This window comes from Pteropus medius, unplaced genomic scaffold (assembly GCF_902729225.1).
Source record: "Pteropus medius unplaced genomic scaffold, Ma_sr-lr_union100, whole genome shotgun sequence".
In the NCBI taxonomy this organism is placed as follows: Eukaryota; Metazoa; Chordata; class Mammalia; order Chiroptera; family Pteropodidae; genus Pteropus; species Pteropus medius.
In genome coordinates, this window is record NW_024355526.1 from 981,853 (window position 1) to 1,009,358 (window position 27,506).

At 62.4% G+C, this 27,506-nt stretch overlaps 3 protein-coding genes across 5 annotated transcripts in view; all 3 read left to right on the forward strand.

The window, feature by feature from the left end:
• The window catches only part of CCDC183 (coiled-coil domain containing 183), a 20,761-nt gene extending 12,879 nt beyond the window's left edge, over positions 1–7,882 (forward strand). Inside the window, exons 16-18 of the mRNA XM_039858878.1 lie at positions 205–328; positions 6,672–6,806; positions 7,834–7,882. The gene's annotated coding sequence lies outside the window, so the exon portion shown is untranslated. The remainder of the gene's footprint in view (positions 1–204; positions 329–6,671; positions 6,807–7,833) is intronic.
• Positions 1–20,910, forward strand: part of RABL6 (RAB, member RAS oncogene family like 6) — a 21,856-nt gene extending 946 nt beyond the window's left edge. Inside the window, exons 2-15 of the mRNA XM_039858877.1 lie at positions 6,672–6,806; positions 7,834–7,881; positions 10,080–10,132; positions 11,335–11,426; positions 13,361–13,501; positions 14,068–14,173; positions 15,422–15,525; positions 17,273–17,589; positions 17,738–17,888; positions 18,388–18,591; positions 18,667–18,868; positions 19,216–19,387; positions 20,126–20,193; positions 20,303–20,910. Of these exons, the coding sequence (XP_039714811.1) occupies positions 6,672–6,806; positions 7,834–7,881; positions 10,080–10,132; positions 11,335–11,426; positions 13,361–13,501; positions 14,068–14,173; positions 15,422–15,525; positions 17,273–17,589; positions 17,738–17,888; positions 18,388–18,591; positions 18,667–18,868; positions 19,216–19,387; positions 20,126–20,193; positions 20,303–20,488 (1,979 nt within the window). The 3' untranslated portion in view covers positions 20,489–20,910. The remainder of the gene's footprint in view (positions 1–6,671; positions 6,807–7,833; positions 7,882–10,079; positions 10,133–11,334; positions 11,427–13,360; positions 13,502–14,067; positions 14,174–15,421; positions 15,526–17,272; positions 17,590–17,737; positions 17,889–18,387; positions 18,592–18,666; positions 18,869–19,215; positions 19,388–20,125; positions 20,194–20,302) is intronic.
• A 288-nt stretch (positions 20,911–21,198) lies between these two features.
• Positions 21,199–27,500, forward strand: AJM1 (apical junction component 1 homolog). Of its 3 annotated transcripts, XM_039858876.1 has the most exons (3): positions 21,199–22,542; positions 24,202–24,285; positions 24,360–27,500. In XM_039858876.1, the coding sequence occupies exon 3, from the start codon at positions 24,419–24,421 to the stop codon at positions 27,323–27,325; it is 2,907 nt and encodes a 968-aa protein (XP_039714810.1). In that variant the 5' UTR covers positions 21,199–22,542; positions 24,202–24,285; positions 24,360–24,418; the 3' UTR covers positions 27,326–27,500. The 3 variants fall into 3 exon arrangements, with proteins under 3 accessions (XP_039714810.1, XP_039714809.1, XP_039714808.1); XM_039858875.1 differs by having other exon boundaries at positions 21,199–24,285; XM_039858874.1 differs by having other exon boundaries at positions 24,202–27,500.
• The last annotated feature ends 6 nt before the right edge of the window (positions 27,501–27,506 follow it).

The following is a 27,506-nucleotide window of genomic DNA, read 5'->3' on the forward strand; positions in this document are numbered from 1 at the left end:
CCACTTCTCCGCTATAAATTATGTAAATTGAAAGGCTCCTAGATGCTCACTGTCCTCCTGACCCGTTTGCAGGTTTTCTCCCTTGCTGGCTTTTCCCCGGCAGTATTTAAAGGCTTTCGTTCTCTGCTTTTAAATCGTCTTCCTTAGACGTATTTCCACACATGCTACACGATTTGGGCCTTTCTCCCTTTCTGCTACTTTCAGGAGAGTCTTCCAGTCTGTGACGACATAGTCTGGTGATAACGTACGCTACTGAGAAACTGATTGGAAGGACTTCGGTGCAGGCTTGAAACAGGGGTCGTTGTAGATGTGTTCTACTCGCGATTCTGTATGTATTTCTCTTACGTTCAGAGAATAGTAACTCTAAATACCCATCTATGCAAATCTTCACAGTCTGCACTTGGATCCCTTATTTAATTTTATTTCTTACAGTATTATTTTAAACTTAATCCTAGTCCTTTGGAAATCAGACTCGGAAACTGGACACTTCACCTTCTGAAAAGCACTCACCACGGCACAGCCCCTCCGTGGTCTCTGCGGATGGAATGGCAAGGGACAGCGGAGCTGTCCAGAGGACGCATCCGGCCTCGGGGGGTCGGCGGGCAGGTTAGGGTCTCCAGGACTAAACGAGGGGTGGATGGAGACAATGGGATTTGTGCCCGAATTACAGTCCGTGTGGTCGAATAACATGTAATTTTAGGACTTATCGGTTCCCTTTATTAGCAAAGTAGAACGTCTCTAGCATTTATTTTCCGAGATGTCTTTCTTAGAGGAACAAATCAGCAGCGTGATAAGTGCAGACTCGGGGTTTGTGTAGCTAAGAGTTGACGGTTTCCAAATACGTTTCTTACAGAACGTTGTCCTCCCAGAGCAAAGAAGTCATTTTCTTGTAAGTTGCTATGACGATGAGATGTGACTGATGTCACACATACAGGGAAACCCAGCAGGCAAGTCAAGTTTAGGGTGTCCTTGTAGTTTCAAGTCGTTTGCATACAGAGCGGAGGGACAGGTGGATGCCGTGTATCAGCCGTGTTTGGGGAGAAGCTTTAACTAGGGACAGCTCGGAAACATCGGTCTTTCGGCACTGGGTGCGGTTGTCCTTGCTCGGGACTGCATTCCTCACGGGGGACAGCCAGGGCCCGGCCGGTCAGATCTCAGTGCTGTAATTGAAAGATGGACTTGAACTCTTCCTCACTAAGAAAACTTCGGAAAGGTTGATTTCAGGGCTAAGAGAGCTTTTCCTTCAGGAAGTGAACAGCTGAGTTTGGCAAATTGCTGGACTTGCCCTGGCAGGGCAGCTGTGCAAGTTCCCGAGCCCGTGCTGGCCATGACAGGCACGTTTGCCATCGCAGGCTTCCTTCTGTGGTGTTCGTTTATTCAGCAAAGTTTCTTGGGTGTTCATCAGTGGGAACCCGGACAGCAGTCTGTGCTCTGTGGGGTGTACATTCTGGTGGAAGACAGACAGGCACAGCAGACACGGTGAGGAAGTAGCCGTGTAGCCGCCCAGGGGACTGAGCGCCACGGAAGACAGGTAGAACTGCTGAGGGTCGGGGCGGGCCTGGGCCTTGACGTGGGGAGTCAGAGCAGGCCTGGCGGGGCAGAGGTCGGAAGGGTGCTGGGGAAGGTACGTTCCGGGCCAGGGGAGTCTGGGGGTGAGGTCGGGAGAGAAGCACGAGAGGCAGGCCAGAGAGGTGAGGGTGACAGGGGCCTTTAGGCCATCATAGGGACTTTGTGGATGAGGGGACTTTGAAGGGCTCTGAGCAGAAGCTGGGGACTCACTGGGGCTTGTCTTGGTGGCCCTCGTGAGGCGATGCTGGCCCACGGAGAGGGCGTCGTCAGGACCTGAACCTGTGTCTCTTGCAGGAGTGAGCGCACGTTTGCGTCTGAGATAAACCATGTTCTTTTGGTGGGCGGCGCGTGAAAGAAAATGATTTTCTGTTCTGCAGGAAATGCGTGGGGGCGTGAGTGAGTGAGGACTGAGTCGGGGGAGAAGAGTCACGGTCCCGCCGTAGAGCCCTGTTTTCTGCATCGTGACTTCACTTAGACTAAAAGGAAACTTAGAACAGAAGTGGCGAGTGAACCGACTGTTAATAAAACCGACTGTTAGTAGCGGTTTGCCACGTGCGTCTCACTAACGGGCTTCTCTCGTCACTCGGCGGGCGACAGCTCTCCAAGTGATCCCTCTACTCAGCTCGTTCGAGCCCATATCTAAGGTTCTACGATTGAGTCGAGTTTTTAACTTAAAAGTAGGGGCCAGTTACCTTTTCTTAAAATGTAAAACCAGATCGTTTCAGTTTGTTCTGACGTTACGTGGTTTCTAATTAACTTTGAAAATAAGTAAATTTCAATTTTTAAAAAGATTTCAGTTCAGGGGCGACAAAGTAAAACTTCATTTGAGTTACTGGAAACTAATTTAAAGAAATTAATTTTAAAAAACTTCATTCGACAAAGCCGAAAGAGAATAGAAAACAAACGTGTTAAAATTGGTAAAGATAAAAAAGAGACAGCTCTGAGATGTTATCAAGACCGTGCGAGCAGACACGTAGAGTTTGGAAAAGAACCAGAAAGAACCTCTAAAATGAAAACACGGTCATTAAAATAAAAAAAGTCAGCAGAATAACTCAACTGAAGAGTCGATGCCCGGACGAGAGGCGTGCGACCTCGAAGCTGAGCAGGTTCGACATGTGGCGACGTTAACCGTCAGATGGGAAGAGAAAACGGCGAGGATGGAGAAGAGGCCGTTTTTGAAGAAAAGACGGGATTTTCTGTAATTACGAAATACAGGAAACTCCAAGACATCCAAGCGCTTTAAAAGCGTCCGCGGCTAGAGAAATTGGAAATCGCGAGACCATCGGGATCAAAAAGGGAGATTGTGGGAGCAGCCAGAGCAGAAACGCTCCCGCCGGCGGAACGGCCGTGAACTGCCGACGCCGAGCAGGGCTCGGGGCGGGAGCGGCCTGCGTGCGACCTGCCAGCCCGAGGCCGTAACAGGTAAGCCGTTACCTGGCGCGCACGGGCGAGCACCTTTTCAGTCTCAGGTGGACAGCGTACCTTGCACAGGTTCTTGCCGAAATCAGCCCTGAAGGCTGTCCTCGCGGACAGTGGTCCCCTGTCTTTTCGGTCCCAGGGACCGGGGCTCCTATGAGTAGCTTAACGCCTGAGGACCTGAGGCGGAGCTGAGGCGGCGGTGCCGGCGCCGGGGAGCGGCTGCAGATGGAGCTTCGCTCCTCACCCGCTGCTCGCCTGTCGCTGTGTGTCCCGGTGCCCAACAGGCCACGGACCGGTACCGGTCCACAGCCCAGGGGTTGGGATCCCTGGTCTAGACGGAGGGAAGTGGAGCGCAGGGAGGGGAGTGGGGTTTACGGAGCTGTGGGGAGCGCCGAAGTGGGTAGATGTGGGTGAGCTCCGCATACGCGCCAGTTCCGACCACTGCGATGCTCGCTGTGGACGATGTCGAAATCTGAGACACCGAAATACCGGAAGTCAACGGCACATCACCCGGGATGGAGCCGACCAGAGTTAAGGCATTCAAAAGTCACCGTTATTTAAGAAGATAAAGAAACTGTTCATTTACTCCATTGCAGCAAATGCGAATGTTAAAAATTCAAGAGTTACCGTTCGAAGAATGGAAATAGATTGCAGATCTTTCAAATACCAGGCGAAAAAAGGGTAAAAAAATCTTGCCCAATGTAATAGAAGGCGGCGGGGATGGAGGTGGGGGTGGCAGTAATGACCTCATCACATGCAGTGGCGGGACGACCCTCCCGTCCGCAGTCAGTCTGTGAGGACAGGCAGCCTCACCAGGTAAAAGAGACAACCGAGACTAGATTTTGAAAATGATTGGGAAATCGGACCTAGAAAGTCATTAAACTGTATTAACATCTTAACAATAGCAAATTACTACACTGGTACCAAGTAGTGTCACTCCAGGAACGTAAGGGTTGTTTAACAAAACACGTATGATTTACCAGAGGATTAAAGGAGAAGAAATCGGGTCATCTCCATCGGCACAGAAAAAGAGCTGGTAAAATTCAACACCCGTTTATGAATTTCCAAAAACCAAAACAAAACAAAACCCACTTCTTAGCAGGCTGGGGACGTAAGGGAACTTCTTTTACCTGCTCGAGGGTATCTGGCGAAACCCCTACCCATCCGCGGTCACGAGCCTCCCCTTTTACAATTGAGACCAAACGAGGAGGACTCCCCGCCTTCACCGCGCGCTCTGCTGCCGCGGAGAATTTGCCCAGCTCAACAAAAATAAAAAATGGAGTGCTGGTGGGTAAAAGCCCTTGTGGGGGAGAAAATTAACATAAAATCAGAAATGCGAATTTTTCTTTCTCAGGATGCTTTCATGTGTGAACAACGACACTAGACTGAAAACGTGGCTTTTACGATAGCACTGAACTTCTTTTCAGGCTGTATGATAAACATCGATAACCTGAACTGCCCTGCCCCTCAAAACGAGTTTTAAAGTTTGAAGAAAACATTTAGAAAAACATTAATGCTTCACTTAGTTCTTGAACTTGGATGAAGGGCACACAGCCGTCCACTTTGCCCAGAAGCAAAGGGGTGGGTGCTGGGAGGGCACCCGGCAGACCTTGGGAGCTGTTCTTCCATTTCCGGGGCGTGGGAGGGGTGGGGAGGGATGAAAACCAGGAACCCCTTCCGGAAGGGGCGCCTTGAGGTCCCTGCACAAAGCCGATCTTCCTGGTACCTGTGGCCCAAGCTGACCTCTGGGTGAGTGTGCCTTAAAACCGTCAGAGTAGCCCCACAGCCTCCATTGGGGAGTAAGTTCAGGAGCCCCGGCCGCGGGCATAGCTCTCACAGACGCTCTCTGATGACGGCCCTGCCACAAAGATGCCAGGAACCACAAGCTGCCGGTAAAGTATCGGGAAATGGCCGGACACACAGCCCTGGGAGTGGCTGCCGTGGGCCCCTAGTGACTTCCGCACACGTAGTCGGCCGTGTAACGTGTTTACAGAGGTGAAAGAGGTTTGGGCACACGCACAGCCACCGGAAGGCTGTGCAGAAGGACCCAGTGGATTCTGGAGAGAACCTGCCTCCCACAAGCTGAGAAGCCGTGAGAAACCGCAGGATGCGGGAAGACGACACCACGAAGGGCAGTGTTCGGGGAGTGAAAGGGAGGCTCGGGTGCAACGCTGGATCGTCCCCCCCTCAGCTGGCCCGCAGTCTCCAGGGGACGCTGGGGGTCAGGCTGCAGACGGCCACTCTGCCCATCCGGTCCTCTCCCACAGCCCTCCTGGGGGCGCCACGTCTTAACTTGGAGGCCCGTGTCTGGCCTCTGGCTGGAATCGGGGTGGACTGCCTGTGACCTTGAGAGCAGTGGCTCCTCGTGTCCTGTTCGGTGACATGATAAAAGGGGTGGAAGAGGCGTGTCCTTGAGGTCTGACCGAGGGCGCGTAGTTTGAGAACAGTGAGTACATTCCAGTGACGAAGGTTGGACTTTTGGGGAACGTGGGATGGGATGAGGAAGTTGACTTGGTGACAGAGTTTCATGGAAAAAGAACCGAGTGTCTCTGAGAATCGAGGGGCCGCGTACTAGCAGGGGAGTGGGGTGGGCAGAGAAGCCGACAGCCCTGGGGCACGCAGCCGGGTCAGGATGCCGGGACAGCGGCCCAGCCCTCTCTGCAGCTCCCTCGGTGGCCTCACCCAGCTCCGTGGCATGAAGCATCCTCTGCTGTCCACACATACTGCAAGGCCACTCAGGGAGCTCTGGTCCAACCCGCTGGGCTCTCCACTCTGCACGGGGTCCACGAGCATCTGCAGCCCCTGCCGCAGGCGCCCACCTCATCAGAGGACGCCGCCACCCACGTGTCACCAAGGGCCAGAACCTCCGAGTCACATTGACACCATGTCCCTGAGGTCCATTCCACCCCCAGAGCCTGTCAGCGCCACGCCCACCCCGCCCGCCGGCTCCCTACGGCCCTGAACTGCCCTCCAGCCCCTTTCCAGAGTGGCCCGTGTCGTGCGTGGCACTCATGTGCCAGAGCTGAGCTTTCTCAGAGGCGGCCGGAAGCCCACGTTTTCGCGGGCTCCAGGCCCTGCAAGGCCCTGTCCCTGCTTGTCCCGCTGACACGTCCTGGCTCTCCCCAGCCCTGCGCTGCCGTCCTGTGTCCACGCCTGGCACACAGGCCGCTCTGTAAATACTTGTCGAGGAGGCAAAACAGAGCACACTTGCTGCTGTGACCCCACATCTGTGGACCTGGAAAGCCTGGCGCTCTGCAGAATTGTGCACTAAAAATACAGGGCTGAGGAAAAGGAGGTTAAGAGCGAACCATCGGGATCTAGAAAGCTGTGTCAGGAGGGCGCGCAGCCCGACCCCGACCCGGACCCTGCGCGCCATCCTGGGCTCCAGCTCTAAGGGAGGCCACTTTCCCTCGAGGACAAAGTCCAGTCCCAGCAGATGTCACCCCAGCGGCCCAGGGGGAAACGCCACCAGGTTCTCCTGTGGAATGAGGGAAGCGGGGAGAGCAGAGGGCCCAGGGGCACCGAGCGGGCACCGTCCCCCTTTCCCCGGCACGTGGTGCCTCCCTGCTCACCAGCCACCAGGCCACGGTCCATGCAGAAGAAAGAGGGTCCCGGGCAGCGAGGTAAAAGTTGGCCTTGGGTGTGGTTGGTTTGCCTGATCAGCCGTTCCTCCCTCCCGCCAGTGAAGATAGTGATCCGCGGAGACAGGAACACGGGCAAGACCGCGCTGTGGCACCGGCTGCAGGGCAAGAAGTTCGTGGAGGAGTACATCCCCACCCAGGAGATCCAGGTCACCAGCATCCACTGGAACTACAAAAGTGAGGGCGCGCGGGGCGCACGGCGGGGCGGGGTGCGCGGGCAGCTGCCGGGTGCCGGCGCAGTGCCCCTTGCGGGCTGGGCACTTTCATTCCATTGCCCTTCTTCGGCCTTGGTCCCTGCTGGATGCCTCCCTCAGCTGTCGTCATGGAAACTGTTCATGCCTGGGAGGCCCCATGACCTCCGAGGGCTGTTGTGGGGCGCTCTTTAAAGTCACTTTGGCGCCTTGAAATTCACTCTCCATCCTCAAGACCTGGGAGAGGCGAACGCTGGGGGGGCGCGTCCTGAGGGAGCCAGACCCCTCCGGTGCCTGATGCTTCTCTGCTGCCGTTTGCTCTGCCAGCAGAACAGCTGCCCCGGGCCCAGCTCTTTACTTGGGCTTCGCGAGGCCCCTGTCCCCGAGCGGTCCTGGGAGACGGCTCGTTCGCGGGCCAGCCAGAGCAGCTGCTCTTCTGCCCTGCTCCCCGCCACACACGGCAGCCCCCAGGAGCAGAGGGGCTGCTTTGCACGTCCAGGAACCCTGAAACGACTCAAACGTTCCTTTCCACTGAAAAACTGTCCACTGAGTCAACAGCAGGATCCATGGGGCCTCTGTGCAAGTTCCAGCTCCCACTTAGTGCCAGCCAGGCCACGACCTGGGACAACTGCACTGACCCGCTGGCCCCTGCCCATCAGCCAGGGGCCGATGGGAGCCTTTGGGCATCACAAGAAGCTCCACCCACTCATAGCACCCCTTCGCCAGTTCTGGGTGCGGCTGGCAATGGCAGTGAGCACCTTATGCCCCTCAGCCTGGGGGCAGGTACACGGCAGTTCCCCTAGGAATCCTTGGGGTTCAAAGGGTGGGCCGACTGCCACGAGCTTCCTTGCCATCTAGGGAGGAGTGTCCCAGGTCACAACACATGCAAAGGCCCTGCGGATGGCGCTAGAGGGACCGGCGTCTCCAGCAACGCCCAGGTGGCTGCTGGAAGCCTGTCTTTTGTGAAACCCACAGTTCGCTTGGGTGCTAATCTTTTATTTTCCCCTTTTTAGCCACTGATGACATCGTAAAAGTCGAGGTCTGGGACGTAGTTGACAAAGGTGAGTCATTCTTTGTGACAAGTGCTTTTCTCTTTCGTGCTTTATCCGTCCCGTAAAGAGAAGAGCCGCCTCCGTCCCCTTCTGTGTCCTCGGCCTGAGTGGGTGGGCCCCGGAATCCCTGGTCGCCCGGACTCAGCGATGGCGCTGCCCCTCGCACACGGCGGGGGCCACTGTCAGCGTCTACTCACAGGAGCCCTGGCCTGGGAGGCCCAGGTCGGTGCTAACTGTTCGTTAGCGTCTGGGTCCCGCGCCAGTTCCCCTGCGTCTGGTGGACGGGACGCGTGTGCAGCAGTGACCTGTCAGGGACTGTGGTCTTTGCTGTTCGAACATCTGTTTTACCTCCTGAAACCAAGCTGGGGGCAGCGGGGACAGACGTGGCTGGCCGCGGGCAGGCTGCTGTCCCCGAGGCCTGCGTGGAGCCCTTCTGGGAGCCCGTGCCGCCGGTGCCGCCCCCCAGGTAGCAGAGTCCCCGTCCCTCAGCACCCCTGTGCCCAGAGCCAAGGACCAGCTCCCTGCTTCCGAAGCAGCCATCCCATGGCGCTGCCCGCTGTGCTGCTCTGTGCTGTCAGGTCCCCAGCACACCCGGGGACCACCCCGTGCTCGCCTGGTGGTGAGGGGCGGCGCACCCCCCTCAGCGTCTCCTGTTACTTCCCTCCAGCACTCAGGCCGCATGTCCCTCCTCCGTGACGCCCAGGGGAGCCCATGCTCCTCCCGGTGCCCTGCATGCGGCAAGGGCTGCCCAGCGTGGTGCGACCTCTGACCTCACAGGCTTGTCATAGCTGCACGTGTCCTCCAGTGACAAAGGAGGCTGTGTCTTTTGCGAGCTTGCGGTTTTGGAGGCAGAGAGTGCAGGCTCTTCTCTCTCCGGCCGTGCTCTTTGGTGGTGGGTTTGGTTGCCAAGGACCGATTCAGCTGGCACAGGACAAGGGAGGGTGCTGGCAGTCCTGGGCCCTGACTGCCCGCAGGGTCACCGAGTGAGAGCTGCTGCCAGCCAGGACCCTGTGGCGCCCGTGTGGGCCTGATGCCTCCAGGTCGTGCCTGCAGCACATCCGTGAGTGTGTGCGGGCTTGTGCGTGTTTGGCAGGCAGCCCCGCGCAGCCCGGTCACAGTCCCAGGGGCGAGGAAGCCGTCACTTGGCCCAAGCTGCTGTCCACGCCCTGGGTACACCCCCCAGCCCTGCCGTCCCCTAGGCCTGCACTTGTTCGGGTAGGATGGGGTCAACATTTGGGGATGGGGCCCCTTCTGGAAGTGTGCTGTGTCCTCGATGGTGGGACGTGCTCTGTGGTGCGGAGGCAGACACTGCCCATCCCAGGGGACCGTCACGTGCCCCGCTTCCTCCCAGCATAAGGCGTGAGCCGCGCACACCGTGAAGTGCTGTGTGGGCCAGGCTCTTGGGACCATCGCTCTGTGGCGTGGAAGGGAGGTGGGGGGAGGTGGGGCCGCACAGCAGGGGGAACGGTCCCCAGCAGGTGCAGGTCTCTGTGTCAGCTGCTCCCCTGGGGCAAGAACCGTGTTGAGCTGAAAGAAAACCGTCTTCTCTCTGCCACCCTAACTCGTCACCTGCTGGACAGGGTCAGAGGCGGTGGGGCTTCAGGAAGAGGCTATGGAAAGAGGCAGGTGTTGATTTTTTAGTAAATCAACGCCAGTGTGTTCTGGGGGGTTTGTTTTGCCTGCTCTTCTGAGACTGGGGGACCCCGGGATTCCCAAGGTGAGACCAGTCCGTCTTCAGCCGTCGGGGCAGAGAGGGGATGGCAGCGCAGCTGCGTGTCGGGCCATCGGAGGCCAACCTGGCTCCACGCTCCTCGGCCCTGCCTGGGCCGCACGTCCAGCTTGCCCGCCCTTGGCACCAGCTCAGGGGAGCAGCCATGGCCTCAAAGGCCGCCCCGCAGAGGCCGGGCTGGGCTGGCCCATGCCAGCTGGCAGCGCTGTCCCAGAGCTGGACCCGTGCCAGTCCGGGAAGCGCCTGGTTCCCAGGCCCATCTGCCACAGCCCGTTGGGGCCTTTGCCAGGGAGACCCCCTGGGGTCCTGGCTGTCTCCTGCTGCCAGCGGGGCCTCCCAGTGCCAGCACAGCCCCCAGGTCTGCAGTTCGTGTGGCACTTCCTGGAGGTGGTGGGACGGCATGGGGAGGGGGTGCTCCTGCCTCAGGCCAGCCTTGGCCCAGCAATTCCACCCGGTAATTTCTGTGTCTTTCAATAAGGAAAATGCAAAAAACGAGGTGACGGCCTGAAGATGGAGAATGACCCCCAGGAGGTGAGCTGCGTCCTGCCCCGCGTGTCCCCTGATGCTGGGAGGGGGAGGTGAGCGGATGCCCACTCACCAGACCCTGCGGCCTGGCTGTCCCAGCTGCTGGCGGGACCCTGTGCTAGCCACAGTCAAACTGGGGTTGCTGGACCCACCTGAGCCACTGTCGCATGTCAGTGATGCCGGCCAGGCCCTACGCCGAGTTTGAGTGACCTGAGGGGGACTTAGGTGAACTGGCCAAATTTGTATCCCCGCCACAGAGGCTTCAAGGCCATAAAAGCACAGGACCTTCGTTTAAGCTGTGGCCTTGGGCACACATGGGCATGAGCGTGGCTCCCAGTGGGCTCTCGTGTGGCCGCCACCCTGGACACACAGCAGTTGGGGTCCCCCCAGCTCTCTTCGTTCTGGGGAAGCTCTCTAGTTGTTTCCATGGGCCCCGTTCTCTGTCCTCCTGTCCGTAGTTGGCCTCGGGGTGTGGGCAGTCTCTTTGCTCCTCTTCGTGTTGGGGAGGTTAAGTGACCACCTGGCCCATGTCTGTCTGGCCCTTTGTGCGGCACGTTGCCACTGCCCCCAGCATGGCAGCCACCCTGGTCTGTGTGCTCTACAGTGGTCCCCAACCTTTCTGGCACCAGGGCCCGGTACTCCTATGAGAATCCTAGTGCCTTATGTGAGGTGGAGGCGAGGTGGGGGTGCTGGTGCTGGGGAGCAGCTGCAGATAGAGCTTCACTGCTCGCCCGCCGGTCACCCCCTGCTGTGTGGCCTGTTTCCTAACAAGCCACAGACCGGTATTGGTCCACGGCTCGGGGGTTGGGCACCCCTGCTCTAGAAGATTCTCTGCAGCCGTGTTTCCGTGGTGCTGGAATGCACATCTCACCGTGGCGTGCTGGCTGCCCCAGCACTGTCATCCTGGGTGGCGGAGAGTCTGGGACCCTACAGGCGAGGCTCCTGGTGGCTAGTGGAGAAGACCCCGCCCAGGTCGGGGGCCGAGGCGCTGTGGCCTCAGGGCCTGAAGGAGTTACTGCCAGACCCTTTGAGGCAAAGTGACCCCACGCTAGATGCTGTTGTGTTTATGTATTTTTTTCCAAAATGAAAATAGCTATTGTCTTTTCAGATTGTAAAAGTCCTGTTCAGCCTTTTCCAGATGCCGGTCCACATCTGTGGGACCCCGCCAGAAGCCCCAGCCCTCACGTCCGATCCCCTCCCATCCCCAGGCAGAGTCCGAGCTGGCCCTGGACGCGGAGTTCCTGGACGTGTACCAGAACTGCAGCGGCGTGGTCATGATGTTCGACATCACCAAGCAGTGGTAAGGCCCCCGCGGTCCAGCAGGTGGCGCCGCAGCCTCCCTGCTGCGGCCCAGTACTTCTGGGGGCCGTGGGCGGGGCGCACACCCGCAGTCTAGCCACTCAGGACCCCCGGCAGAAGTCTCCGGGTGCCTGCGTGGTGACTTGGCGCTGGGCGTGGGGATCTTCATGCCTGCGCGCAGAGGGCGGGCTGGCCGTGGCGGGGGAGGGGGTGGCAAGGCTCATGCCTTCCACAGACTTCCTGAAAACACTGTCTAAAATGGGTCAGAATCAAGTGGCCACTTGAGTTAGGGGCTCCCGGGACCCCCCACATTCTTTGAGTTGCGCCGGGAGGACGCACAGGATGCCACCCCCGTGAAAGGCTCCAGAGCGAGATCAGCAAGGGTGGGTACGGGGGTGAGTGCGTCAGCTCCCAGGGCCTCCGCGTGGAGGCGCATGGGACTCGACTCTGGGAGGAAAGCGGGCGCCGCCAGCCACCGTCGGGGTCGTAGGAGCGGGCGGGGGCAGCCTCCTGGGCAGTCCGGGCTGCACTCGGAAGGGAAAGTCTTCGGGATGCCGCAGGAGGCGCTGCAGCATGTTTTAGGAGCGGCCCGTGGGGCGCTCGCCTGCCTTCCACTCCGCTTTTTAAGTGTTGCTGTTACTGCGTGTGGAGCCCACGCGGCTCCGCTGTCCTTCGCTGGAGCCCAGCCAGGTCTGAGCGCCAGTCGCGGGCAGCGTTTCACGGGCAGGGGTGGGGGGAGGGTGCGCACCACTCTAGCTGAAGGGCACACGCGGCCGCGGGGGGTCACATCGGCCATCCACAGGCGCCCAGCAGTGCTGCCCTGCAGGACACCCCTCCCAGTGTGGACTGACCTCCAGCACACGCGTGACAGCCCCTGGGTGGTGGCCGGCAGCGTGTTGGTAACACATGGAGCGGAATGCTGGAGCTGTGAGCACACACGTCACCGACACATCTACACGAGCCCAGCTCCGCTCCTCAGGGCAGACGCGTCTTCAGGCCCGGGGATCAGGTGCCTTCTCCTGTGGAACTTGGCAGACACACTGCCGGTGGCCACCCAGCGTCACTGATAAGCCCTGTATTCTTGACGGATGAGTAGGGACCTGAATTCCAGGAAGAGTGACACAGGAAAGCTGCGAGTGGGTGGCCAGGGGCCACGTGTGCCTACCAAGGACAGGAGACAGGGCGAGCAGGCCAAGGGAGGCCTGGGGAAGTGGTGGCGGACGCGTGTCCGTGAGGCCGTGAGACCTGGGCACAGGTGTCCAGTGGGCAGGTGGTGCCAGGCCGAGGAGCCTGGGCGAGGTCAGGTAGCTGGGGCCCTGAACACTAGCATTCCCGGACACTGCCTGGGGTCCCGCCGTGCCTGGGGAACGGAGAACACCGCTGAGGCGGCCTGCGTCCGAGCGGCTGTGCACCCCCAACAGGTGTCTCGGCGTCCTAGGGTGCCGTGGCGGGGCAGACGCCCTTGGCCTTGGACGGTTTGCGTGTGTGTAAACGTGGAGTGTGATGCGCTTCCTACTGGTTTCTACTGGTTTTCTCTAGATTAGGGAGGTTTTGTCACACCGCTGCTGCTCATTCCCACGTGCCATTTTGAAGACAGCGTGTGACAACTCTGTTAGGCTGAGTGACCGTCAGCCCCACAGGAATGGGCCCTGTGTCAAGGGACCATGTGAGACCCCCATTTCCACTGTAGAGCAAAGCCCTGAGGCAGCAGAGGGGACACCTCAGAGAGCCCCATGGGCCACAGCTGTGACTTGCAGAAAAGTCACAGGACACACAGGAAGGGGACTCGTGAGCACCTGAGAACGGGCAACCCCGCAGCTGTTCTGTGGAGGGGGGGGCGGGCAGGATGGCGTGCCCCACGGCTGGGGAGGGCCCACAGGGCCAGGGTCTCAGCACCAGAACTCAAGTGGGTCTCTCCTTGCATGGCCCCCCAAGGACCTTCAGCTACATTCTGCGGGAGCTCCCGAAGGTGCCGACCCACGTGCCTGTGTGCGTGCTGGGTAACTACCGGGACATGGGCGAGCACCGCGTCATCCTGCCAGACGACGTGCGTGACCTCATCGACAGCCTGGACAGGTGGGTGCTGTCCGGCACCTTGCAAGTCTCCCGCCTGGGGCATGCTCCTGGCCCACCGTTCTTGGCCTCCAGGCCCCACTGCAGCCTCCCACGCACCTAACAGGCCGCCAGTCGCCCTGCCCTAGTCACGCAGGGCGTGGGTTGGGGGCCATGGCACTGAGCAGACGGTGGGGGGGCTGGATAGTGTGGGGGTGTGCTCAGGGATGTGCATGTGGACCCAGTGGGAGGGAGGGCTGCGTGTAGCAAGAGTTGCAGAGTGAGGACCAAGGCCTGGCAACTGGTCCTGACACCGAGCAGACCCGAGAGGGGAGGGTGCTCGGGCCCCGTCCAGGCATCACCCAGTGGGCAATCGGCTAAGTGGGGCCCACTGAGGCTTCAGTCTAGGCCCGAGACCGTGGGGCCACTTGGCTGTCATCCTTGCACCAGGGGGCGGTCACCTGCAGGAGGCACCTTGGGGAGGTAGGGACTTGAGGGCAGCCTGGCCGGGGTGCAGTTCTTGGCCTGGAGGGGCTGTGCCTGGCTGCCCACGGCCATCGCAGTCTCGCGGCCATTCTTGTTGCAAGCAGGCCGCCAGGCTCCTCGTACTTCCGCTACGCCGAGTCCTCCATGAAGAACAGCTTCGGCCTGAAGTACCTCCACAAGTTCTTCAACATCCCGTTCCTGCAGCTTCAGGTGAGCCCTGCCTGCTGGCGGCAGCAGACGCTCGCTTCTCCGCTGCTGCTTGGGCGCGAGGCTGGGCCCCACCTTCATCCCCAAGGAGCACTTTGGCAGCTTGACATAGTCCCTGGTTAGAATTTAGGGTGCTGGCACTGGTGGCCCCAAGGTGGCCTGCCCTGTTCTCTCCTCTCTGCCGGGTTGGCTTGGGGCCTGGGCCTTTCTAGAACCACAGCCACAGCTGCGCTTGCACGCAGGCGTCCGAAGACGTCCTTAGGCGGAGAACTGACATCTGGACCAGTGGGTGCTGCAGCCCCGCCCCTCAGCCTCTGCACTGGCCCCCGTGCCGGTCCCTCCTCACCATGGATGCCCACGCTGCATCCCAGCTCCTCTGGTCCCCTCTCGTGGCCGGGCCAGCCACTCTCACTGTGTACCTGGTCCCTTTCAGCAGTAGCTGTAGGGCCGGGCCCGGAGGTGCGTGGCCTCCGGTCCAGATGTCCTGTCTTCCTCCTGTTGTGCACATGCAGCCAGGTTTGCAGCCCATGGGGCCCAGGTGTCACCCCTGCTGGGACTTCTCATAAACCCTTTGCTTTGGAGTGATTCTTAGACTTACGGGCAGTCGCTGGGGTGGCACGGGGAGTTCTGTTTCCTCAGCGTGTCCCGTGTCACCCTCACGTTTCTGGGCTATTTTTGTCAGAACCGTCAGCCCGTTAGTGAAGCGCAGGGCTCTCTTCGCCTTCCGTCCTTTGGGCCCCTTCTGTCCCACCTCACAGCAGTCGCTTGCTTCCTGGTAGAACCCAGAGGTGACGCCCTTCGCATCATACAGTGGCACAGGGCACGTGACACCGACCCAGCTTGTCACCAGGGCGTTGACCCAAGGCTTCTTTACAGCCACAGTGGTTTCCATTCTTTCTCGAAAAGGATGTGGGATTTGGGGGACTATGGGTTGTTTTCTCTTCCTTTGTTTTGAAAGAAACGTGGACCCCGCAGGCTGGGGTGGGTGGCGGTCCCGCTCAGACACAGGCCGGGCGTACTGTCCCCCTCCTCGCAGCGGCCTGGCATTGTGCTCTGCTGTGGTTACAGATGCTTTCAGTTTTTATCTGAGTGCGACGTGCGGGCCTCTAGGTCTCTGCACAGCGATGCCTCATGCCGTCCGTGTGCCTGCCATTTGGTTCCCCGAGAACCAGCCGAGCGGGGCCGCGAGGCTGGAGAGGGGGGCTCGCTGCAGCGACGCTCTCTGCTCACGTCTCTGCTCCTCTCCCGCAGAGAGAAACGCTTCTGCGACAGCTGGAGACGAACCAGCTGGACATCGATGCCACGCTGGAGGAGCTGTCGGTGCAGCAGGAGACCGAGGACCAGAACTACGGCATGTACGTCGGCCTGGGCGGCTGGACCCATGGGCAGGGCTCTGTGGGAAAGGTGACACGGGCACCTGCAGGCCAGGGCCGGGGCCCGTGCTGCCGAGACAGCAGAGTGCGTGCCACCCGTCCCGGGCAGAACTGTCAGCCTGGGCGACTTGTGTGGCTCCAGCCGTGAAGGCGGTAATGCTCGGAGACCGGGGTCCGGGCCCCGCGGGGGTGAGGGTGGGCGCCGCCGTGCCGGGAGGCCTGCAGCCCGTCTGTTCCTTGTGCCGAAGTTCTCCTTTAAGGAGCAATGGTCAACATTCAGAGCGAGGGAAGCCCTTCTCTGGAATAGGTGGGCTGGGTTCTAAGCAGAGTCCACCTGACCTGGGAGGAGGGCGCAGGGTCCTGCAGGCACTCCCTGAGGATGGCAGGTCTGGCGCCCAAGGCTCTGCCGCCCGCTGCCCAGTGAGCACGCTGGAGCCACGCCTCCTTTAATGGGCCTGATAGGACCGACAGGAGGCTCTGAGCCAATGGGCACAATCAGAGATGGTTGCTCAGCCTCCTCCCAGGACAGCCACCTGGCTGTGGGGACACAAGCACATGCAGGCAGTACAGCTGTTGGTGCTGTAAGTGCCTCTGTCCAGACCAGCCTCACCAGTTGGCTGCCTGGCATGTGGCACCAGGAGCCACTGACCCAGGCCGTGTGTCCATGGCCCAGCGAGACTGGCCACCGCGATGTTTTCTGTCTAAGGCTGCCGTCACTGTTTGGGGCCGGCTGCCCAGGCTGACACCAGCTAGGGGTGGGAGGGTCTCTAGAGAGCTCCTTGACCTCGGGAGGGTTCATGGTGGTACAGAGCCTTGGGGAGTAGGAGCAGAACCTTCTGGTCCTTGACAGTGGGGAGGCAGGGCTCAGAGCGGGCGTTGTCCTGGGCTGCCCGTGTGTACTTCCGGCAGACGGCGAGTGGGCACCCAGAGCTGGTGGCACCTGTCCGCAGCTGCTAAGAGAGTCAGAGGCGCTGTTTCAGGGGGACAGGCCCCTGAACTTCCCCTGCAGACAGGTGTTTCCCAGAGAAACAGCTCAGTGCCTGGGCTGTGGCCCAGGCACGACGCTTGTGCGTCCTGACACCCAGCAGGGTCTGTCGGAAGGGCCTTCGGGGCTCCGCGGAGTCAGATCTGGCTGTTGGTTCTGGAACCAGCAAGAGAGTGAAGGGCCAGAGCCCCGGCAAGGGCGTTTCCACCCAAGGGGGCCCCACCCCAGCCGCCCAGAGCCTTGTCCCCTGAGGAGATGGTCATTGGCACCCTTGCCACCCAGGACTGGGGGCCTGGAAGCAGGCAACGCTGGTAGGGGCTGGTCGAGGCCTGGGCCAGAGCCGTGCTGTGGGGCCAGAGGCTGGACTCCACTCACAGCCCACGCCAAACCCCAGCCCCAAAGTCCCAACCTCAGCGTGAGGGTGGCCAGCGGAGATCCCTCCATCCCAGTCCCCAGGGACTCCAGCCTGCGGGCAGGGCCAGCCCTCACCCCAGGCCTGTTTAAGGGAGGCCTTGCTGCAGGCCCAGCCTCGGACCACGGAAACCTCCTCCCTGTGAGCTGCCCTGCCATCCCAGCGGGGTCAGAGGGCATGGGCGGGAAGGGCCAGCGACTCCCAGGGGATGTTATGCATGATGCTGTGGGCCGTCAGGGCTGCTGAGCCTGACAGCAGGCACACTGCTGTCAGTGTCACCAAATCAGGAAGAGACGAGGCAGGTGTCTCACTCCTGCCCTCTGTGCCCCCAGCTTCCTGGAGATGATGGAGGCGCGTAGCCGCGGCCATGCAGCCCCCCCGGCAGCCAGTGGGCAGAGCCCGCCCTCGGGCTCCCAGTCCCCAGTGGTGCCCAGCGCTGTGTCCACGGGGAGCTCCAGCCCCAGCACGCCCCAGCCGGCCCCACCGCCACCCCTGCACACCCCCTCGACCTGCCCTACGCCCCTGTCCCCCGTGGAGGCTTCGCTGCCCCCGACGCATACTGCGGCCCCTGCCCAGCCCCCAAGACGCAGCTTCATCTCCCGGCTGTTTGGGACCTCGCCGGCCACTGAAGCGGCCCCTTCGCCCCCAGGTAGGCTCCGCAGGAAGAGGCCCGGGCAGCCCAAGCGGTGGCGGGCGCACGAGCTCCCTGAGACTGAGACCGGGTCCCCTTCCCCATTGTGGCACCTCGACGGCCCAGTCACACGCCACCCCTTTGTGCCCTGGCCCTGTGGGCGCAGATCCAGCCACTGCTGCAGAGGCCCCGGTCAGAGTCCAGGACGTGGAGGATTCCGTCCCTGCAGACAGCCTCGACCACAGCTTCCTGGAGGACTCAGCCCCCTCGGGGGATGGGGATAAAGTTGGGGCCGAGGTCCCTCCGGATAGTGACAGGTAAGGGTGGCACTGGGCTGCCTCTGAGCCCCGGGCCTGTGCCCTCGACAGCACCACCACAGGCAGCAGCTTCCCGAGTTAGGTCCCACCAAGCATCTCCCACATCAGCACGTCCCTCCAAAAATGCAAACTGACAGGATGAAGGCAACACGCTCCCACCCCAGTGCCTGACGTGGCCTGTGAGCCCCTCCATCCCTCTCAGCCCCACCTCACACTCCCTCTCCTGCGGCCTGTGTGCTGCTGATGCTTCTGCCATAGCAGTGGGGCCCCTTCCCCCCACAGCACTCTCCCATCCCAGACCGCCCTGGAAATAGGTCCCCATTTGCCACGTGTGCCCCCATGAGAATGTGAGTGCCAAGGTGAGCAGCCCCACAGTCGGTGTCCACGCCTGGCACAGAGGGTACGTCTGGTGCCTGTTGATGCCAGAAGTGCTCAAGGTGGGGAGCCAGGCGCTCCACACCCTGCCAGGACCTCTGACCACCCTGCTCTTCCTTTGCAGCGATGGGGAGGCCCCAGGAGGGAACCCAATGGTGGCAGGTTTCCAGGACGACGTCGACCTCGAGGATAAGACACCTATCAAGCCCCTGCTATCCATAAGCCCTGTCCTCGGGGAGAACCTCACTCACTCCAGTGCAGACGTAGCAGGGCACCCCAAGGCCACTATCTTGGCCCCACAGAAGTGCCCGGAGCAGGAGGCCAAATGGTATGTAGAAAGGACCTTGGGGGAAATGGCAGGGGTGGCCACTGGCCCCCCGACATCATCTTCCTTGTCCCAAAGGTCCTCCACAAAGGCCTCGAGGCCACACAGGGGCACAGCTCCTAGGACTGCTGAGGACTCCTCTCAAGGGCATGAGGGTGGGAAGGAGGAGCTGGCAGCATCATCAGAGAGTGACCCCGAGGGGCCAATTGCTGCACAGATGCTGTCCTTTGTCATGGACGATCCTGACTTTGAGAGCGACTCAGACACTCCAAGGAGAGTGGTGAGGATCCCCAAGGACACGCCTGGGGCGGGGTGGGGTGGGAGGGGGGTGAAAGTTTGAGAGTGTTGGGCAACATCATGGTGAGGCCAGAGCTAGAGTTCAGCCTGTGCGACTTGTTCCCAGACGCAGGCCTGTCCACCCACCATGGTGACCGCAGAGTGGAGGGGCTGCAGCATCCGGGCTGCCACACTCAGGCCTTGTCGTGGCCCAGAGACAGGGTCAGGTGTGGGGCCCCCCGAGGGGGCTTGTCACTTGCCCGGGAAATAGGGGAGCCTAAGTCCAGGGGTCACATGACAGAGGGAACTGGGGCAGGGGATGGCTGCGCTACCTGCCCGCTCCTTCTCCAGGGTGAGTTCCCAGTACGCGAGGACCTCTCCGACATGACCGATGAGGATGCCAGCCCGGCCCCACAGCCCTTGGCCTCCAAGCCCCACGGCCCCCCCTTCCGAGTGAAGGACGATGCAGACCTGTTCGGGCTGGGGCTGGTGGAGACCGGCCACAAGGCGAGCGGCAGCGAAGGTAGCTGGGGGCCTGGGCGCACCTGCTCATATCCTCTGTCCTCATCCCCGTCCTACTGGAGTCCAGGTGCTGGATGACCTGCGGAAGCCCAGCCACGGGGCACGTTTCTGACCCCTTCCCTGTCCCTTTTTACCTGGGGGTCCTCAGCAGTGGTTCCCTGAGAAGCCCCACCCCAGGCATTCCTCCAGCCTGCTTGGGGTCCAGCTGTGTTCCGATGACATCCCAAACTCTGGGAGCAGGCTACAGGCTGGGACTGGGCCACAGGGACCTGACCGAGTGTCCTCATGTCCTCATGGGAGGGATTTGGTGCAGCTGGGAGCTGGCTGAAGCCTGCGTGTGCCCGGGGTCCAGCCCTCCGCGGATTCCACTGGCGTGGTCTCCAGGCCCGATGTGCGGTCGTGGCTCCATGTGCCCTTGGCCCTGTCCCCACCCTTTGCCGTGGGTCCCCTGAACCCAGTTCTGCCCCAGCTACTAGTGTCACCTGGGACATGTCCCAGAAGCTCTGGGTCCCCAGAATGGAAAAGAAAGGACCTGCCCGGGCTTGTCCTGGGGGTAGAGCGTTTCCCCTGCTGAGAGTGCACCAGGGCCAATGGGGGCTGCCCAGACCCAGGACAAAGGCTGGGGGGCTGCAGCTGCGGGCTTTTGGTGGTGCTGCCCCTGGAACCATGGTTCAGGGGGCGTCTGCAGAAGCCTGGGGAAGCCCAGCGGGGGAGCTGACACGTGTCCTTGCCCGTGCAGATAAGGAGGGCCGGCCTCTCTCCAAGGAGAAGGAGAAGAAAAAGAAGAAGAAGAAGAAAGGCAGAGAGGTACACTGCGTCCCCGGCCGGCGTGGGGCGGGAGGACGCAGCGCGGGTCCTGGAAAGGCGCTGGTCCCCTGGCACCCCCTCCCCGGCTGACACTGCGCCGTGCCCCCAGGAGGAAGAAAAGGCAGCGAAGAAGAGAAGCAAGCATAAGAAGAGCAAGGAGGAGGAGGAGGGCCGCGAGCATGGGCGGCGGCGACCTCGAGGCCAGAGGTCTTCGGTGGACGCGCTGGAGGCCTTCCTGGGGGGCGGGGCCCCGAGCGGCCACCTCCGCGGGGGCGGGGACTATGAAGAGCTCTAGGCACGCTGCAGAGGCAGGGCTCGCTCACTGCTGGCTGGGGGCGCTGGGCCAGCCCTGCAGGGAGGGGGCAGCGGGTGACTGGCCCCCCCGCGCTTCTCAGGGAGGGACAGAGGCCCAGGAGGCCCGTGAGGCTGTTTACAGGGGCGGGGCGCGTCCTCGTCGCCGCCAGGCTCCTGCTTGCCCCAGCCCACCGCATGCGCGTGAGCTCCGCTTCCTGCGCTGCTCCATTCGGGCTGCGGGGCGCCTGTGCCCTGGGCCCTCTGGGCAGTGCAGGTGCCTCTCCCAAGGGAGGCTCTTCCCGGGCGTGGGGTCCAGTGTTGCCCCGCACGGGCGTGCCTGCCAGCCCGCGCAGGGAAGTCCCCGTTCGTTTCCTTTTTCTCCTTCCACTCCTCCCCCCCATAAAGCTGTCCTGTTTCACTGCGTGTCTGTGTGTTCCCTGCTGCTGGGCTTCGGGGCAGCGGGGTGGGCGCGACTGCCAGCGCCCTTTGCTCCCGGTTGTGGTGAGTTGGTGGGAAAGGCCTGAGCATCCTGCCTTTGGACCAAAGAACCTTTTTTCCCTCCCAGAAGGGCAAGCTGCCCTCTGGGGTAGCAGGCCTTCCAGCACCACTGGCCAGGAGTGGTCTTCAGAGGACGTCCCAACAGGCCCAGCCCGATAGCCACAGGCTGGGCCAGCATGGCCACTATCCTCTGTGCCTGTCCCCGCCCACCTAGGCAAGGCTGAGGGTGTCCAGCCCTCTGAGGGCAGGTGTGTCTGTGCCCTGCCGGCCTCCCACAGTCCCTGTTCTGTTCCAGCCACCTCCCTCTCCTTGGCACCTTCATCCGGGAAACTCCCCTCAGGCCCTGCCCCCCACAGCTCCCACAGCATCCATCCCTGCCCACCGTCCTCAGTTGCCATGAGAACTGCTTCCATAGTGGAGCTGCCCTTCCCTCCAGGGGTGGGCGGGGAGTAGCTGTGCCTCCCCTTCCCTTTCGCTGGTTCCTGTGCCAAGAGTTTGCACCCAGGGGGGACTGGGACAGCAGTCACTGGGCAGGTGCTGGGCGACAGGCACCAAGCCCATACGTAGGGACTCTCTTTACAGCCTGTGAGGTTGACCATCCTTGAGCCCATGAATGTGGGAATAAGGCCAATGTGAAACGGATTGCCCAGGGCCCACATCCAACAGGCCCACAGTGGGCAGGCCCTGCTCTTTGGAGCCCAGGGTATCCCTGACCCACCCCTCTGCTGAGCTAGAATGTTCCCTGGCTCAGCATCTCATTTTGGAGGGGGCTAGAAAGGATGTCACCATGTGGCTTGAGTGGGCCACCTGCAAACCTGCCTAAGGCAGTGACAGCCCTCACCTGTCTGGACACTGGATGCCGGGGGCAGGGGGGAGGACAGGAGCGCGTCCTTGCAGGGGAAAGACTGGGCATCCTGGGCAGGAGGCCCCAGGCCCCACCTAGACATGCGAGCCAGATGGCCCCTGGTACCTTTAGAGCTTAGCACCTCCAACGCTGCAGCGGAACCAGCGAGGCAGGGAGCGGCCCATCTGCTCCTGCCTGGGCCCAACCCAAGGTGTGAATTCCGGGAGTAAATTCTGGGAGCTGGCCACAGCCCCGGCCAGTCCTTGGGGTTCCTTCAGAGCCCTGCTCCCACAGCCTGCCAGGCCACCAGCTGCCCTCAGGCAGATGTCCTCCGGGACACCAGGTGGGGGATGGCAAAAACACAAGCCTGCCCTATGGGTCCACGCACCCTGCTTAGACTCTAGGCCTGCACCTCATGAGCACAGGGGGAGGTGAATGGGGAGATGAGGGGCTGCCACGCAGTGCCCAGCAAGGCCCAGTGCGGAGCCAGCAGACCACGCGGATCTCAAGTGTCCGGTGCGGCCCCTTTAAGTGCAACCCCGCCGGCCGCCATCGGGGGCAGCACTGAACGCCGGACGGCCTCCGCGCCGCTGCCTCGAAGCTTCTGCCGGTGCCGGGGACGCGGCGCGGATGCGGCGACGGCGCAGCGGAGCGGGGCCCGGCGGGCATGGGCCTGCACAGCCCATCGGACTCGACGTTAGCGTGGCACCAAGGTAAGGGGTAGGGGTCGCTGACCTATGCGCCCTGTCGGGTGGGGCACCCATAGGATGGGGGGGTTTCTGCCCCTAGCCGACACCGGCCGATCCCGCGAAGGCCGCTCTCAGCTGGGGTTCCGGGGGACAGGCTGCAGGGTGGGAAGGGCCACCCGCAAAGCTCATTAGGCCTAGTACCCAAGCTGAGCAGACCACCGCCATCCCCATGAAGTGGGTGCCTTCCTCATCCCGGCAGCAGCAAGGCCAGGCTGTCACCTCCCTGGGGCGGAGCCTCATCCTGTCATTCAGCCCCCAATTCAGGCCTGGCTTTGAGCTCAGGATGGATGGAAGGGGGTGGAAGGAGCATGGTCCCGTGAACCAGGTATAAAGTTGGGGTGGACCTAAGGTTAGGATGAGGACAGGTCCTGGGCCTTGGTGGCCCAGATCAAGAACAGCCCTGGCGGGAAGCCCCTTGCACACCTGGGACACAGGGTCTACCCAACCAGAGGTCCTGCCAAGTGAGGGCCCAGCCCCCCTTCCCCAGCTCGCCCTGGAGCATGCTCCCCAGGATGTGTGAGGAGGTCAGGCCCTGTCAGCATCATCTAAGCCCTGCTGCAGCTGTCCAGGCCCTGGTACCTGAGGGGTGGGTGGCCCAAACCTGAATGTGAGCCTGGTGTAGAGGGGTGGACCTGTACCCAGCCAGTATCCCGATGGGGGCGGGGTAGGCAAGAAACCTCAGGTTTCCATGGAGCCTGCCTGAGCTGCTATGGGGAGAACCCGCTCCTGAGAACGGGGAGGGGTTTTACCCACCCCCACTTGCCTCCTCTGCTGGAGGCCTCCTGGCCAGGTGACTGCTCAGGGGAACAGAGGCAGCCATGAGCCCCAGTGGCTCACACACCACGTGGCCTTGCAGCCCGGGCTTGGTTTCCAGGTTGCAGCACATTGCTGCAAATCTGGGGGTCACTTTCCAGGCCCTGTCATGACACTCCAATGAGCTTGGTGGGCTTCAGCCACCCAAGATAGCTGGAGTCAGAGGTTTCTGCAAAAGAAAGGGCGTTTTAGGGTCCAGGTATGCTCTTTGAGGACATTATTCTGGGTTGAGCCATATGAAGAGTCAAGGGTGGGATGTACTAGTTCATCAGCCTAGGGGCCGGTACTGGACCTGATGGGGCCACCTCAGGGATACTGGGGTGGGGCTTGGCACAGGGGACTGTCCCCAGTGCAGCAACCCTTGTGGTGTCGGGGTACCATGCCCAGCCTAGTCAGCAAGTGGAGCAGAAGACTCAGTGACTGTGCAGAGCTGGCTAAAGCTAGGCCCAAGGAAGGGCTCTCTCTGCACAGGACGCTAAGAGGGTGCTTCTGTTACCGATGGGTTTTGTAGAGCCAACAGCCATAAAGAAGTCTCTACATAAGGCCCCAGATGAGCTCGCAGTTATTCCAGCCATGGGCACCAGGGGGCAGCCCTGGGACCAAACCCCTACGCGATCCAGTCCCAGGAGAGGGAGTCTAACCAAGCCTGCCCAGTTGTCACTACTGGAGCCTGGGCCCAGGAGCTGCGGAACCACAGCAATGGCATGGCCTTTCCAGATGACCTATTCCAGCAGAAAGTGGCCCAGAAAGATGGGGGGTAGGGAGGGCAGCGAGGACCTGAGTGGCTGCACAGCTGAGTTACTCCTGCAGGTGCTTCTGACGCTGGCATGGAGCAAGTGCCTGCGGCCTCAGCCAAGGCCGGAAGCCAGGGCTGCTCGGCCCACTGCGCCCCAGGTAAGTCGGGCCAGTGCGGGGGGTAGCTGGGGCCCGGCTGCAGAGAGGCCGCCCTGACCCGTGTCTCCTCCCAGGGCAAAAGCCCCACAAGGCCTAGTGAGCTGCAGCTGCCAGCCTGGGGATCCCTTTTAAGATGACCCGCACGGACCCGCCAGACCTCCTGGTGTCGACCGTGTATCAGGACATCAAGGTGGCGGCCCCGGGGCCCGCGTCGAAGCGCCCACCATGTGAGCGCTCCGTGGCCCCGCCTGCTGCGCCCGCGCCTTTCAACAAGCGCCACTGCCGCAGCTTCGACTACCTGGAGGCGCTGGACGGGGCGACCATGGAGGCCCTCCCTGAGCCGCCACCTGCAGAGCCCGCAGGCCCCCGCGCCCGGCCCCGCGACGGCGAACCCCGGCGCCGTCCCCGCTCCAAAAGCACGCCCCGCGCGCCCCAGGGCCTGGCGCCCGCGCCCGCTTCGCCGCCGGTGCTGCCGCGCCGAAGCCGGGAGGCCCAACGAGCGGCACGGGCAGAGGGGTCGCCGCGCCGGGAGCCCGTGTACCCCGCGCTACGTGCTCTCGCTAACGAGCTGCATCCCATCAAACTGCAGCCGCAGCGGGGCGGCCCCGGCCGCATCGCGCCCCTCTGCGCCACCGCAGGCCGCTGCGCACCGCCCGAAACTCCAGCTGGGCCCGCCCCCCACGTCCGCTGCCGCCTGGACATCAAGCCCGACGACGCGGTGCTGCAGCACACGGCTCGGGGCTCGCGGCCCTGCGGGCCCACAGAGACCACGCCCTGGGCCCGCGCCGTCCCGCAGATACACGGCCTCACGGTGCCCGGGCCCCGCCACGTGGCGCTGTCGCGCACCCCCACCCCTAGTGACTCGTACTGCGTGGACCCCCGGGCTCTGTATTGCGATGGGCCCCTCCCAAGGCCCCGAGACTACACAGAGCGCCCCAGTCTACCCTTCACCACCCCGCCGGGCCCCACCCAATTCTTCTACACCGAGGAGCCCGAGGGCCACCCCGGCGGCTTTATGGCCAGCCCCGGACCTCCCTTTGACAGCTACTTCCACAGGCCCTTTTCGTCAGAGGCCCCAGGGCCCAGTCCAAGGCGCGGGGGCGGCTACTATGCAGAAGTGCGTGCCTTCCCAGTCCAGGAACCACCCTCCCGTTCCTACTACGGAGAGGCTCCCCGAGCCTACGGCCCGGCCTGGGGCCCCCGCTATCCTCCCGGGGAGCCCCAGGCTCATCCCGCCGCCCGAACTTTTTACACAGAGGACTTCGGACGGTACCGCGACCGTGAAGCCATGGCGCGGACTTACCCACACCCACGAGGCAGCCAGGCCTGGGGCGACTGGGGCCCGCGGCCTTACCGCACCCTGCAGGTGGCACCTCCCCCAGATCCCGGCCCGTTGCTCGCCTCCTGGCACGGAGGCACTGGCACCAGCCCACCTCGTCTGGCCACCGACAGCCGCCACTACTCTCGCTCCTGGGACAACATCCTGGTGTCCAGTTCGCGCCGGGAGGACGCGCTGGGCCGAGGCCGCAGCTACGAAAACCTGCTGGGGCGTGAGGCACGGGAGCCGCGGGGCGCTTCCCCCGAAGGCCGGCGCCCGCCGGTCGTCGTGAACCTGTCCACCTCCCCCAGACGCTATGCGGCGCTGTCACTGTCCGAGACGTCGCTGTCGGAGAAGGGCCGCGCTGGCGAGGGCCCAGGCCGCAATTGGTATGTCACGCCAGAGATCACCATTACGGACAACGACCTGCGAGCCGCCGAACGCCCAACAGCCCGGGGCTGGGAGCTGCCCGGGGGCCGCCCGCGGCCGGCTGTGCCCGCCGGCCCCACCTCTGGCCGTCAGCGTAGCCTCGAGCAGCTAGACGAGCTCATCACTGACCTGGTGATAGACTCGAGACCCCCTGCCGGTCAAGCTCCCGAGCCCGCAGCCGATGGCCTGGGCCGCCAGCTTCGTCGCCTGCTGGACTCGCGGCCCGCGGGTTCCGGGGGCCCTGCGCTGGCGCTGCGCTCGCCTCCCGCGTCAGCCGGCAGTGCTGAGGAGCCCGCGGGCCCAGGACAGGCGGCCGACGCGTCCCCTGAGCCCAGCGCTGACGAGGACGACCTGATGACATGCTCCAACGCGCGCTGCCGGCGCACAGAGACCATGTTTAACGCTTGCCTATATTTCAAGTCCTGCCACAGCTGCTATACCTACTACTGCTCGCGCCTGTGCCGCCGCGAGGACTGGGACGCGCACAAAGCGCGTTGCGTGTACGGCCGCGTGGGCAGCGTGTGCCGCCACGTGCTGCAGTTCTGCCGCGACAGCGGTCCGGTGCACCGCGCCTTCTCGCGCATCGCGCGTGTCGGCTTCTTGTCCCGCGGGCGCGGCGTGCTCTTCCTGGGCTTCCCGAGCCCTGGCTCCGCAGACAACTTCCTGCGCTTCGGCCTCGAGGGGCTGTTGCTGTCGCCCACTTACCTGTCGCTGCGCGAGCTGGCCACGCATGCGGCACCCCTGGGCAGCTACGCGCGTGAGCTGGCAGCCGCCGGGCGCCTCTACGAGCCAGCCGAGTGCTTCCTGCTCAGCGTGTCGGTGGCAGTAGGGCCCGGCGCCACGCCCCCCGGCAGCCTTGCTCGGCCCGCGCCGCGCAGCCCTGGGCCCACGGTGCGCAAGTTCGCCAAGGTGGCGCTGGCGGCCGGCAGCCCGGCGCGGCCACCCCTGGCCCGGGGCCGCGAACCCGACATGGAAACGCTGATTCTGACGCCACCTCCAGGCACGGTGGGACTGGACCAAGACGGGGAGGCGGGCCGGCGCGCGCGCGAGGTAGCCTTCATTCACATCCAGCGCGAGCTGCGGCTGCGCGGTGTCTTCCTGCGCCACGAATTCCCGCGCGTCTACGAGCAGCTCTGCGAGTTTGTAGAGGCCAACCGGCGCTTCACGCCCACCACTATCTACCCCACTGACCGGCGCACCGGTCGCCCCTTCATGTGCATGATCATGGCTGCCTCCGAGCCTCGCGCACTCGACTGGGTGGCCAGCGCCAACTTGCTCGACGACATCATGTGAGCCGCAGGAGCTCGCCAGGAACCCACCCAACCTACCCAAGACCGGTCCAGTCCACCTAGGACTGCCCCCGAGCCCCGCCCAACTCACTCAGGCCCAGCCCAGCCCGTTCAGGCCCCGCCCAGTCCACCCAGGGCCGCCCCGAGCCCTGCCCAGCCCACTCAGGACTTGCTCAGTCCATTCA